The sequence below is a fragment of the Ovis aries genome, chromosome 2 (assembly GCF_016772045.2).
Source record: "Ovis aries strain OAR_USU_Benz2616 breed Rambouillet chromosome 2, ARS-UI_Ramb_v3.0, whole genome shotgun sequence".
In the NCBI taxonomy this organism is placed as follows: Eukaryota; Metazoa; Chordata; class Mammalia; order Artiodactyla; family Bovidae; genus Ovis; species Ovis aries.
Window position 1 is genome coordinate 9,492,599 of NC_056055.1, and position 12,703 is coordinate 9,505,301.

Sequence of the window (12,703 nt, forward strand, 5' to 3'; positions counted from 1 at the left end):
CCGCCCTAGCTTCCAGGAAAGCAGCCCCACGTGGCAGCTCACAGGGCCAGTACTGGGACCCCGCCAGACCCAGAACCAGCCCGAGAAGGGATCCATGTCAGCCAGATGCCTGCCTGTGGTCGCAGTGAGTCGGGGCCTCCTGCACCCTCCCCCCAGGGCTGCGTCATGGGAGCTCTGGGGCCTGTGCCAAGGTGTGCCGGGGAGGGCCTTGCACATGGGAAAAACCTGGGGCCAGCCCATGGGGTGGCCAACTGCCCTCCAGCTGGTGCTCCAACAGGCCCAAGGAAATCATCAATCCCCCTCACCACGAAAGAATCAGTAAGCAAATCTTCAGTCTGTCACTTACTAGCTGCATAAGTCACGTCATTCTCCCAGGAGGCCCCAGGCAGCCCCCAGGAGCCCAGAAGTTAAACAGCACGGGGTCCATGCCAGGAGCTTTGGGCTCAGTGGACTCGGGTTCGAACCCTGATGCTGCCTGCCACTAACCACAGGGAGCTGACATAGTCTATCCCCTTGAGAGTCAGGACCTCCCCTGAGCTGAGATGCCCTCCCTCCTACAGCAGCACCCCAATAAACTGTGCTACTGTGAGAAGAAGCAGTGACGGTGGCTCCTAGAGAGGAAACCCCAGGGCAATGGCGTGGCCGTGATGGGAGTGACCTGCCAGCCAGGCCAGGACAGATGAGAACCCTGGAAGGGTCACAGGGAAGAGCTAAAAGGATGAACTGGAGGGCAAGCCTGAGGTGGCCCTGGGCCCTGTGTCTCCTGACCAAGGGCCCCTGGAACTCAGCTAAGGTCTCCAGGACCCAGGGGAGAGCAAGCTAGCGGTTGCGGTGGGGGGCGGGGATGGGTGGAGGCAGGGTCAGACGGTCTCACCTCGGGCCCCAGCTGCCCACGGGGTCCTGGCAGGCCTCGAGCTCCAGGCTTACCCTGGTGAGAGGGAACAGAGAGCGGGCTCAGAGGCGGCACCTCCGTCTCCACCACGGGCAGGCGAGACTCCCGCTGGCTTGGAATCAGGCCTGTGGTTTGCATAGAGCGGTCAGCCTCATCAGCTGGAGTTCTCCTGGGCAGGGACTCACCTTCACGCCTTCTGGGCCGTTGTCCCCGGGGGGGCCAATGTCTCCAGGGAATCCCTGAAAGGAAGCAGAGAGCTGGGGTCACCCAGGGGGACTACGTAGGGAAATGTGAAGACCATAGGTCTTGGAGGGGGACCGACCTGGGTCTCCATCTCATCCTGCAGGGGAGATGACCCTGGGCAGGTCACTTATCATGGTTCTAAAACAAAGAATCAGCCCCTACACTTCAGAGAGGTGCTGAGAAAATGAGGCAGGACAGTGCAGGAAGATCCTGGCGTAGGAACTAGCACATGCAAGGTCATCTAATCCAGACCTTCCCAAGTCTTAGGCCTGGGGCAGCCAGGGCTTCACAGCTAGCCATCTTCTGCTATGAGGAGGGCCATCCTTTATTGCGGGGATCCTGTATATTCTGGGTTTGCTGTGACTTTGAAAGGCTAGAAAAGCACAGATCTGTAAGTATGAGCAACTCTCGGAAGTAGAAATCCCCACTGTAACCTTGGACTCTGCCCCACACCACCATTGAAAGTTCACTGCTCCCAAGCCATTCCTACGGATGACTGCAGTGGAAGCTTCTTTGGGACATGGAGCAGAATCTCTTTCCTTCCCCCGCAGAAAGGACCAGACTTCTCTGTCCCTTCAACTGCCCCTAGTCAGGGGCCCCAGGGCCCTCAGTCTGGCTGCCTCCAACTGCTAGCTTTCATTGTTGGTGATCACTAGGATATCCATGAACCGACCAGCAGAGTCAATGTAAGAACATCCCCTCCCTTGTTTTAGGTATAATATCTCTGTTAAATCAGCCTAGAACCCCATTTGCTTTCAGGGCAGACCCACTACTCCCTCAGTTGCCTGCCAACCAGAAACCTAAGCCTTTGAATATGAGTCCCTACAGCCAGGATGCTCCCCGACTTCACCTTAGTAAGTGGCTTTGTTTTCTTCCTCTTTTGAGGTTTTGGTAACTCTCGTTAGATTCCAGCTCCACCATCCTCTCACCCTTCTCACTAGCGAAGGCAAGTCTGGTCTTGAATTTGGAGTTAACACAGGAAGCCAAAGACCCACATCTTTTTCTTCAAATCCAGGGGCTCAAAGGCCCATTCTGCCACCAACTCACTGTGCGACCCCAGGCAGGTTTCTAAGCCTGTCTGGGCCCTGGCTTCTGCATCTCCAAAATGCTAGCTATAAAAATCACCAAACAAGGCTGTTCTGAGGCTTGAAGAGAATAAGGTGAGTACACTGCTGAGTTCAGTATTTGGCATCTGGTAAGCACTCAATAAAAAAATCTACAAGCCAAAGTGTTTTGGGTCCTGGGAAAACAAAACTGCTTGGGGTGGGCCTGTCTCCAGGGAGAATTTGAAGGAGGCCAGGATGCTGATCAAATTCTGGTATCACACAGATCAGACCCACTAATGAATGAAAGAGCTGATTCATTCCAGGGCTAGCGAGTAGAAGCTGCACCCACGGTCTCAGAAAGGTGACAAAGACCCTGGAAGGTGCTGACAGGCTCGTCGGCTTCTGTCTTCAGCCAAGCAGAACCATCTTCTGGATGCTGAGTCCGCCAATCCAAACAGAACCCAAAGATGGGGGAGGCAGACCCCAGAGCTGTCCAGGGACCCGAGAGGGAGCCAAAGGGCAAAATGAAGAACTTCTTTGCTACAAGTAGCAGGGCGACCCTGAGGAGGCCACCCCCACCCTGCTCAGTCACTCAGCCCCTCCTCTGCAAAGGGTGGTTGTGACTGTCTCCCTCGCTGGTCGTGATGGCCGTTCAGCCAGCTACCATCCCGAAGATACGACGCAGCCTCCTGGCACGAGGCAGGGCTTAATAAAACGAGGGAGCCGGCTTTCCACCCGCACTGGCTAGACTGCTGGGAAACCCGGCCTCTCAGAGAAGTCTTTTTCCACAGTGACCAGGGGAAGGAATCAGGGCCATAGAAGAGAGGCCAAGTCCATTTGTCTAAAGATAGGACTGTGTCAAGGCCAAAGTCAACACAGTGGAAAGCAGAACTTGTGGCTTTTAGGAAACACTCCCTCATCCATCCGGGCGATACCAGGAGTGATCTTTGGAAGGATGGACCAGACTTCTATCTCCGAGACCTCAGGGATGTGCAAGACGCCAGGCCAGGGAGGTGTGACATAGGGGTGGGGTGGGGACTAGGGCTGACCTAGACCCCCTAAGATAGACGGCAGTCCCCCAGCACTGCTTACCCTGTTCTCCAGAGCTGGTCCCCATACTGAGGGCGAGGCATGGGGTGGGGGAGCGGGAAGAGGAGTTCAATCAGCTGCCCAGCTGCCTCGCTCTTTTGTACAGAAATACCAGTGATGGACATTTAACATACCTGTGCTCATTAGCACACGTGTCAGAAACTCGGGTTCTACTGACTCAGCTGTAGTAACCATGTTAATTGCTTAATCTGTCTGTCGTGACATCTTCTCCATTCAAACACCAGAATCTTACTCTTGTTTCTTGCTCCCTGTACCTGTGAGCTCTGAGCCCTGCACCTCTCCAGAATGGCTGTATGTAGCTGGAAAAGTTCCAGGGCTCAGAGGGGTAGAGAATGCGGGGAGCTCCCGTGAAGGGTCCAGGCAGCACAGCTCAGAGGGTTTTCCTGATGCTTCTTTCTGGAAACTGTAAAGGCAGCCATGGAGCCGGGGAGGGAGTCTGAAGACAGCTGCTGCCCTACTGCCTTTGCGAGCCCCCAGCGAAGCCAGGAAACCGAGGAAGAAAAGGAAAGATTGACACTCTAGGAATTTCTAATCCCATCTTTCAATTGCTGTGTGACCTCAGGCAAGTCTCTCCCTGTCTCTGGGCCTTGGTTTCCCAAGGACGACACGCAGTAACAGTCAGACACAGAGAAATAGGGCATTAAATACCTCAGGTCCCGGGGGCCCAGGAAACCCAATGGATCCTTTGTCTCCAACTTTGCCCTGTGGAAGAGAAGAGATTGGAGGGGAGGCAGGGGTAAGCGAGGGGTAAGCGAGGTAAGAGATCCCACCTTTCCTGGATCCCTTGTATTACTCCCCAACCTGGGGATGGTTGGAAAATTCAGGAGAATATGAGTGAAATCTGCCCAGACAACTACAAGAAGTTACTGTTCAAGCCCTAACTCCTACTCTTCCTGGGCACCGGATCCTGGGCAAGTCACTTCACCTTTGAACTTTACTTTCCCCATCTGAGAAATGGGAACAATAACAATTCTGACTCCCTGGGGTTGTGGACAGTCTTTTAAAGAGACACAGCACAGGAAGGATCTGATGCATGTGTGACTGCATGCTAAGTTGCTTCAGTCACATCCAACTCTTCGCGACCCCATGGACTGTAGCCCACCAGGCTCCTCTGTCCATGGGATTCTCCAGGCAAGAATACTGGAGTGGGTTGCCATGCCCTCCTCCAGGGGATCTTCTCAACCCGGGGATCGAACCCATGTCTCTTTAAGTCTCCTGCACTGGCAGGCGGGTTCTTTACCACCAGCACCTATGGGAACATTCAATAAATAAATGACATCCACTGCTATTGTTGATAACATTACTATTATTTACAAGACACTGGGAGCCCTGATTCTCACCAGAGCTCTGCCAATGCCTGAGGCCTGGGTATGCTGCTGCCCCTCTGGGACTCAGTGCCCTCATCTGTAAAAGGGGCGAATCTCCATTTCTACTCTGCTTTACTTGCCTCCCAGTGCTGCTGCGGGAGGAAATGAGGTCCTGGATGTGAAGGCATCTCTGGCCACATTCCATGACCATTTGGACACCATGAGCCTGAGGCTCTAGAAGCAGAAGGTACTCACCACAGGCCCTGGCTTCCCCCGTGCGCCGGGGAACCCTGGCAAGCCCTGGCTCCCCTGAAAAAGATGCAGAGCGAACTGGGGTTAGCAACGCCCAGAAATGTCCAGAAGGACAGCTGCTTGGTCACCCTGCCGGCCCGAGGCCTGGGCAACACCCGCTTTTTGGGGGAGGATGAGCCCTCTGCTTGCAAGCTCTAGCTTGGCAGCCCTGTAGGCTGGGACCCAGGGATGCAAGGGTGAAACGGCAGCTCCTGTCCTCACAAGGTCATCCAGGACCCCGGGACCCCAGGGCCACCAGCAGGCACTGCTGCTGCGCCTGTGATGCCTGGGGAAGTCTGGAGACTGGGGCCCAGCTGCAGAGGCAGCCAGGCCTGCGTGGCTCACAACCCGGAGACATCGAGGCTGGGTCAGGACAGGCCAGCCAGGAGGGAGGGGAGAGGAAGAGGGAGAGCTGGCCAACATCTGGGCCTCGTTGACTGGCTGGGAGAACTCCAGATGTGGCCACATGGTGCCGGACACAGGCGAAGAGGAGCTGGCCTGGCAGGCAGCCTGGGATCCTCCGTCATCCTGGCCAGCCACTCACTCAGACGTATCTTTTTAAGTGTTCACCGTCCTGCGCAGGACCCTGACCTGAGCCCCTCTGGGCCAGCCGGGGGCCCTATTCTGGGGAACCTGCTGTCTGGCCATGGGCAGAGCACCAGTCCCCATGAGCCAGGGAAGAGATGTGCTGCTGCAGGTGAGGGGCACTCAGAGAGGGGCACAGCAATTTCCTGAGCAGGTAGAGAACACGGCATCCACGTGGAGCTCTGGGGTGGGGCTGGGCCATGCCCAGATGGGGCGGAGGGTGTGCCCAGCGAGGCGGCTGCGTGTGCCCACTTGGTGCAGTGAGGAGGTCAGTGGGGCTGGGGCTCAGGGCTGGAAGGGTGAGGGGCAGGAATGCCAGAGGGGCCTGCACACTGGTGGCCCAGGTGCAGGGGCCAGGAGCTCGGACTCCACTCTGGGGCAGTGAGGAGCCGTGGATGAGCACGGAGTAGAGCTGGGTCCTCGGCACACTTTTGTGCCGGTGAGGAAGACAGGCTGGGAGGGATGTGGCTGGGGCCTGGGAATACGCCAGGAGGCCGCTGTGAAGTCCAGAGAAGAGACAACAACGAGAGGGTGGATGAAAGATGGAGGAGACAGGATGGTGGGAAAGGATGCCACCTTCCAGGTGGGTCCCGGCCCATGTCAGCCCCTGGGAAAGAAGCCAGCGCCACAGAAGAGCAGGGCCGGGGGCGGGGGGCGGGCAGGAGGTGAATGTGCAGGAGTTACCTTGTCTCCTTGGAATCCGGCATCTCCTGACACACCTGGAACCCCTTGTTCACCCTAAATACACACCAGCAAAGAAGGTTACGATGGAAACCATGGTGAGTTCTGGAAGCCTCCCCCACATCCAGACCCAGTGGCGAGGTACAGCTTTGCCGAGGCCGTTCCCCATGTCGATCCACCCAGCAGCAGCCTTGTTAGAGAAAAGGGCAGCCCCCAGCCCCAGAGGAGCCTGGGTTGGGAAGGTGGGCCCCCTCGGGGGACAGAGCCAGCTTAGCTGCAGGTCTGCCTGGGGTTGCTCAGGTGGCTGAACACTCCACTAACAGAAGCTAAGCTGCCCCATGTTGCCTGGCCTTGGCAGGAGATCAGACACTCGTGGGTCAAAGGAACCATGTCTCGATCCTCCAACCTCTTCATCATCAACTGACGTCACACGGAAGAGCGTGCAGCTTGGACAGCGTCCCCGGATCGCCGTGGGTTCAGAGCGCTTGCACTTGTTGCTAGATATTTCTCACTGTCAGGTTAGGAGTTGTCACATCTTCCTTCTGTGGGAGTTTCTGTGCCAGCAGTCGGCTTCGGTCTATGTCTAACTAACTGCTTTGAATCAGCTATAGCATGAGAAACCAGAGAGCTTGGCTCATTAAGACTACGTGTCAACAGCAAGTAAACTGGTCTCGAGTTAAGTCTGGGTGTTTCCCTTTTAAGATGACACATTGCATGGACTTGGTCACACTGATTCTGGCTGTCAGAGGTCTCTTCTGCCCCCTCCCTGTACTCAACCACATCCTGGTAAATGAGCTGTCACAGAACCAGATTGGGAGGTTTCTCCTTGGAGCTGGAACCATCTCACACAGCTCTCATCCTTTCCAGCTTTCCATGTTGGTACGTTGGCCCCAGGACTCAGAAAACATTCACAGTCCTGGCAGCAGTTGGATGGATGGGGAGAAAAACCCAAGAAGAATGGAGAATCTTAGAGAACTCATGTCGTGCAGCTAAGGCCATGATCCAACAGAACTTCCTCGGGAGAACAAAAGCCAGAATTTTTTTTTAATAAAAAAAAAAAAAGTGCGTGCGTGTGTGTGTGTGTGTGTGTGTTTTGTTTTTTTTTAACTTACTTTGGTTTTTCCAATTTGGAAAATCTTATACAATATCCCAGAGTTTTAGGAACTTAGGAACTTTTTTTTTTTTTTTAATGTCCAAAGAAGGAGTAAGATGGTTTTTAAAAAATGGTTCAAAGGCCCCTAAAAAATCAGGACAAGGGATCTGGAGAAAGCTGGGCCTGGAGCAGAAGCCTGGGTTCCAGAATGTATCTCCATGGGGGGAGAGGGAGCCAGGTGGTGGCAAACAGGACTGAGGCCAGACTGGTTCATGACAATCTGGGATTCTAGGCAGGATGACTATGGAACATGAAGGGGTGGCTCTGTCATCCCAGGGTGGGGCCAGAAGGTGGAGTGGAGTGAGGAGGGGCTAAGAACACTGCTCCCCCAAATATTATGATCCTATTCTAGCCAAAGAAGCAGAAAAGAGATTTCTTTTTCTCTTCTTTTTTTTTTTAACTCTAAAGACTTATTTGATTTTGCTGAGATCTGTGAGCAGGAAAATAATTTCCGGCTTTTACATCTCTCGATGTCCCAGGCAGCACCAGTCAGCAAGCCAGCCGAATTCTATGTAACACGTTTATTTCCATGTTCCTGAAGAAACAGTGAGCTGGAGGCCAGCTCTGCAAAGGGCCTATAAAAAGCTCCCTGCCTACACTCCTATTTCCACCCCCCCCTCCACTTCCTTTCACCTTGTCCATGACTTCAACATTTCCAGAGTGCTGATGACTCAAACCATGGGGTAAACAGGTAGCTATGGGGAAGCCCCCGCCTCCAACAGAAAGCCCCTATGTCTCCAGAGGGCATGCTGTGGAAGAGGGGGCTTAGCAACCAGCAGGGCAGAGCCAGAGGGCAAAGCTGAGTGGGGAGGGGTGGGAGGGTGGAGGGAGGGGCAGCTGGAGGATTGGGCGTGAGGGAGGAGACGGGGGAGGTGGAGACAGACACAGACTGGGGTGAGCACCGCCCGGCTGGGCACCAGGGGTGGGAGTGGGCAGGGCAAGCCGGGATGCTCATTTCAGCCCAGCAGCTCTAGTTTTTCTAAGAGTCCAGGCTCTGGGCTGGCTCCTACTGATCACTGAGTTTCCTTTGAAGAACCTCTTCTCTTTGGGTCTGTTTCTCCAGTTGTGACATGTAGGCACTGGAGGAGGTGACCTCTAAGGACCTCATCGACTCTGCCCTTCTGACCTCAGTCCTGCTTCAGGGTGGAGGTCTCTGCTGGCAGGTGCTGGGGTTCAAATCCTGATGATATGTACCAGCCGTGCGTGCTCAGCAAGCTTCCCATCTCGTAGAGGGGTGGAGGATGGGCGAGCTAAGCCCTGGAGAACACTTAGAGGGGGACCAGTGTTGGTCCCTGCTCCTGGTCCTCAAACTTAGGAGGAGCAGGGTCATCTGAAGACAGGTGCAGGGAGCACGGCCCCAGAGCAGGTGAGTGGCTCTTATCTGCTCAGGCTTATGGAAACTTGGATGCTGCCCCAAAGCTCTCCCACGCTCCCTCTGTGGGGCCTGGCTTGTCACGAGGCTGCAGGGGAGGGCAGGAAGAAGGCCACAGAGCCGAGCACAGAGTGCGCCTCTACCCTCCGAGTCTCTTCACTCGGATGCTGCAGGGCCCAGGCCAGGTGCTGCCCCTCTCTGGGCCCCGGGGTCCCACCTACCCAACTCCAGCTCTGGTTTGGCCCCGGGCTGGCTCGGCAGTGGAACTGTGGCAGACACATGGCAAGGGTGCCACCCTGCGCCCACCCCCGGCACAGCTGGGAGGAACGCCGGTCGGGGCTCAGGCCCGTCCTGGCTTTTCTGTTGCACTTTCAGACCCTGGGATTGGGCTCCCAATTCCAGTCTTGACAGTGGATGTGGATTTGTTTCCTCCTATGCCATCACCCCTGCCCTGGGGCCCATCATCTCAGCTCCACTTCTCCTATCTCTCCATCCCCACCCTCTGTATCCTGTGGCTTTGACCTCAAAGCCTGGATGCTAGCCTCAGCTTTGTTCCCCAAATTCAGAGACCTGCCTTAACTCACCCCTAACCCAAGTTTCAACAGCCTCAGCCCCCCACTCTGTCTGCCAAGATCTGCATGCTTCCAGAACTGTCTGCCTGAATCCCACCCAGAGTTACAGGGAAGAAGTTGGGGAGCACAGATTTAGGGAGGGCCAGAGGGAAGGCAGAAGTGCAGGGGAGTGGACCTGGCGAGAAATCAGCAGCAGCGCCGAGGCGGAGGGAATTCGCATGCAGATGAAACACAGTGCAATAAGGGAGTATTCAGATCACCTTATCACCTTTCAGTCCGGGTTCCCCCACGTTTCCCATCAGTCCCTGCAAGACAGAGGCCGGGGCTCAGCTGTGACGGAGGGTAAAAGCCCCAGAAGTCAGGATCCCTGGCGTAAACCCATTGGCTTGCTGCAAGACCCTGTGCTGAATGCTCCAGCCCAGGGCTCAGTTTTCTCATCTGTAAAAGGGGGCAATGAGCCCCGGCCCAAAGGGTGATGGTGTGGCACGTAGGACCATAAGAAGGGGCGGCTGACTTGTGAATCACAGAGCTCTGGACACATCCAGGGGAGAAGGGCGCTGATGGGGGAAACGGCCTTCATGAGCTGGGTCACACGCTTGTTAGCCAAATGGAATCGTCCCTGGAACGTGGTCCTGGCAGCGTAAGCCCACCTTTCGCCTGCACACCCATCCCACTCAGGAATGTCCTGAGCTCACTGGCTTGCTGTTATAGTTTCTGTCCCCCTAGTGATGTTCCGCACTGGACTTTCAGTGCCCTGAGGTCCAGAACCACGTCTGACTCATGCTCAGCTGGGGGACTGCTGTCCAATAAAGATGTCTGGCATAAATGACACGCACACGATGTTTGGCTCTCAGGACGGAGAAGCACTGAGCCCCTGATCTGCCACGTTCCACCCCAGCACCCCTCTGAGTACACTCCCCCAACATTGTGTCAGGGTACCCTTCTTTCTAAGCTGAAATGAGTCAGGGGGTGCCTGGCTGGGATGAGACTCAGAGTAAAGAAAGGTTTCTGTTTACCTTCATGCCCTTGGGTCCTGGGTAGCCAATCGGACCCAATGTTCCCATGTCGCCCTGGGAAGAGAAAGAGAAGGCAGCAATAAGAGGCTGGCCTGGGAAGAATTCCAAGGATGCAAACCCCCTCCGTATCCCTGGGTTGATCTTGTAATTAGGCGTGTTTGCCTCCACCGAAATACTGGAGTTAACTTCACAGAGGTCCTCTCCCAAGCTCATGCCTTGATTGGTGCCCCGCCCTCTACCTCTTTTCACCTCACGCTGGATTCTTCATATCCCCTTCTAGCTTAAGGCAGGGGTTCCCAAGCTCCAGGATTTAATGCCTGATGATCCGAGGGGGAGCTGATACAATAATAATAGGGATAAAGTGCACAATAAATGTAATGTGCTTGAATCATCCCCAAACCATCCTGCCTCCCCGGTCCGTGGAAAAATTCTTCCAGGAAGCCCAGACCCTGGTGCCGGAGAGGTTGGGGACTGCTGAGCTAAGGGATTCAGGGCATTTCATTGGGCTTCTGCGGTCCTCAGCCTCCTGATCTATAAAATGCAGAAGATGAACCCTCCCCTCCGAGAGCTGCTGAAAAGGCAAAATAAGCACACACAGAGGCTTCAACTCCTCTAGCTCAGTGAGGGGCAGGAATTTCTGCTTCCAGAGGCTGGGCCCTCTCCTTGGGACAGCAGCAAGGAAGGAGTGGGGCTGTCAGTCACAGACACCAGAGTTGCTAACGGACCCCATAGGACACAAAGATCAGTGGGTAAATCCTGGACCATAGGTTGGAGACCCAGCATCACATCAGATCAGCCTGTTCAAGGTGGGAGCAAGGCACGGAGTTCATTCACCCCGGAGAGTCACATTCACTGAGGGCTGGGGAAAGGCTGGGAGGCGGTCAGCACATATTAAGGCCAGACCACTCGGTCCCATCTCTCCTCCGAGGCTCACTCACTCATTGTGAGATTTCAGAACTGAACCTCTCCATGCCTCAGATTCCTCATCTCCAATAGGGACTAATACTCTGCACCTCCTGGAGTTTGGAGAGGCAATTGACTTACATGGATAAAGTACTTGGCACAGTCTGGAGGCATTTTTGGCAGTTATAACTGAAGAGGTACTACTGGCATCTCATGGGTGGAAGCCCCACAACAAAGGGTTATCTGGCTTGGGGGACTTCCCTGGTGGTCCAGTGGCTAAGACTGGGTGGTCCAGTGGCTAAGACTGGGTGCTCCCAATACAGGGGGCCCAGGTTTGATCCCTGGTCAGGGAACTAGATCTCTCACACCATGACTAAGAGTTCACAGGCTGCAACTAAGCCCCAGCACAGCCAAGTCGATAAATGAATATTAAAAAACAATAAAGTCATGACCAACCTAGACAGCATATTAAAAAGCAGAGACATTACTTTGCCAACAAAGGTCCGTCTAGTCAAGGCTATGGTTTTCCAGTGGTCATGTATGGATGTGAGACTTGGACTATAAAGAAAGCTGAGCACTGAAGAAGGGATACTTTTGAACTGTAGTGTTGGAGAAGACTCTTGAGAGTCCCTTGGACTGCAAGGAGATCCAACCAGTCCATCCTAAAGGAGATCAATCCTGGGTGTTCATTGGAAGGACTGATGCTGAAGCTGAAACTCCAATACTTTGGCCACGTAATGCAAGTACTGACTCATTTGAAAAGACCCTAATGCTGGGAAAGATTGAAGGCAGGAGGAGAAGAGGACAACAGAGGATGAGATGGTTGGATGGCATCACCGACTCAATGGACATGAGTTTGGGTGAACTCTAGGAGTTGGTGATGGACAGGGAGGCCTGGCGTGCTTCAGTCCATGGGGTCGCAAAGAGTCGGACACAATTGAGCGACTGAACTGAACTGAACTGAAAAACCAATAATTATCTGGCTCAAATGTCAACAGTGTTGAGGTGAGAAACCCTGGTCTAGAGTGAGGGGGTGCACCCTCTTTCCCTGCAGGTTCCTCACTTCCTGCCCTGCCCTACCACTACAGCCCTCAGCCACAGCCATCGAATTAAGCCTTCACCCAGAGAGAGGGAGCCCCTGAAGTACTCTCTTTGCTCCCTTTCCATCCTCTGTGACTGAAGTGCGTGTCTGGCTGCTGTGTGAGCTCCACCAGTGTGCTTGACCTCTCTGGGCCTCGGTTTCCCATTCCCTGAGTCAGGCTCCATGGAAGCCCCTGGAAAGCACTCCGAAGCACTGAAGGAATGCAGCCTGCCCCAGGTGGCCAGCCTCAACAACTAGCTCCTGTGGGAGCTGCCTGGAGCTGGCTCGGAGGGAGGCTGGCAGAGAATGGGACATCACATTCCTGCCGACTCCTGTGGAAGGAAGGGCAGCGATGGAGGGAAACATGCAGAGCTCAGAGACCGCAGCTGGCCTGGCTGAGGCAACGCTGAGTCTCACCGCGCCCCCCACCACCACCCTGAACCCACCTGAC

The 12,703-nt window shown here is 54.8% G+C and overlaps 1 protein-coding gene and 1 long non-coding RNA gene across 6 annotated transcripts in view; one reads left to right on the plus strand and one right to left on the minus strand.

The window, feature by feature from the left end:
- The window catches only part of COL27A1 (collagen type XXVII alpha 1 chain), a 151,600-nt gene that overhangs the window by 66,691 nt on the left and 72,206 nt on the right, over positions 1-12,703 (minus strand). For all 5 annotated transcript variants that reach the window (XM_042242831.2, XM_042242832.1, XM_060408850.1 and 2 more), the window contains 7 exons: positions 10,269-10,322; positions 9,513-9,557; positions 6,159-6,212; positions 4,854-4,907; positions 3,940-3,993; positions 1,078-1,131; positions 875-928 (listed from right to left, as the gene is read on the minus strand). In XM_042242831.2, the coding sequence (XP_042098765.1) occupies positions 875-928; positions 1,078-1,131; positions 3,940-3,993; positions 4,854-4,907; positions 6,159-6,212; positions 9,513-9,557; positions 10,269-10,322 (369 nt within the window). The remainder of the gene's footprint in view (positions 1-874; positions 929-1,077; positions 1,132-3,939; positions 3,994-4,853; positions 4,908-6,158; positions 6,213-9,512; positions 9,558-10,268; positions 10,323-12,703) is intronic.
- On the plus strand, positions 5,412-7,209 carry LOC121818584 (uncharacterized). Its single transcript, XR_009599107.1, has 3 exons — positions 5,412-5,586; positions 6,514-6,673; positions 7,023-7,209. It is a non-coding gene; the product is annotated as an uncharacterized LOC121818584 (long non-coding RNA).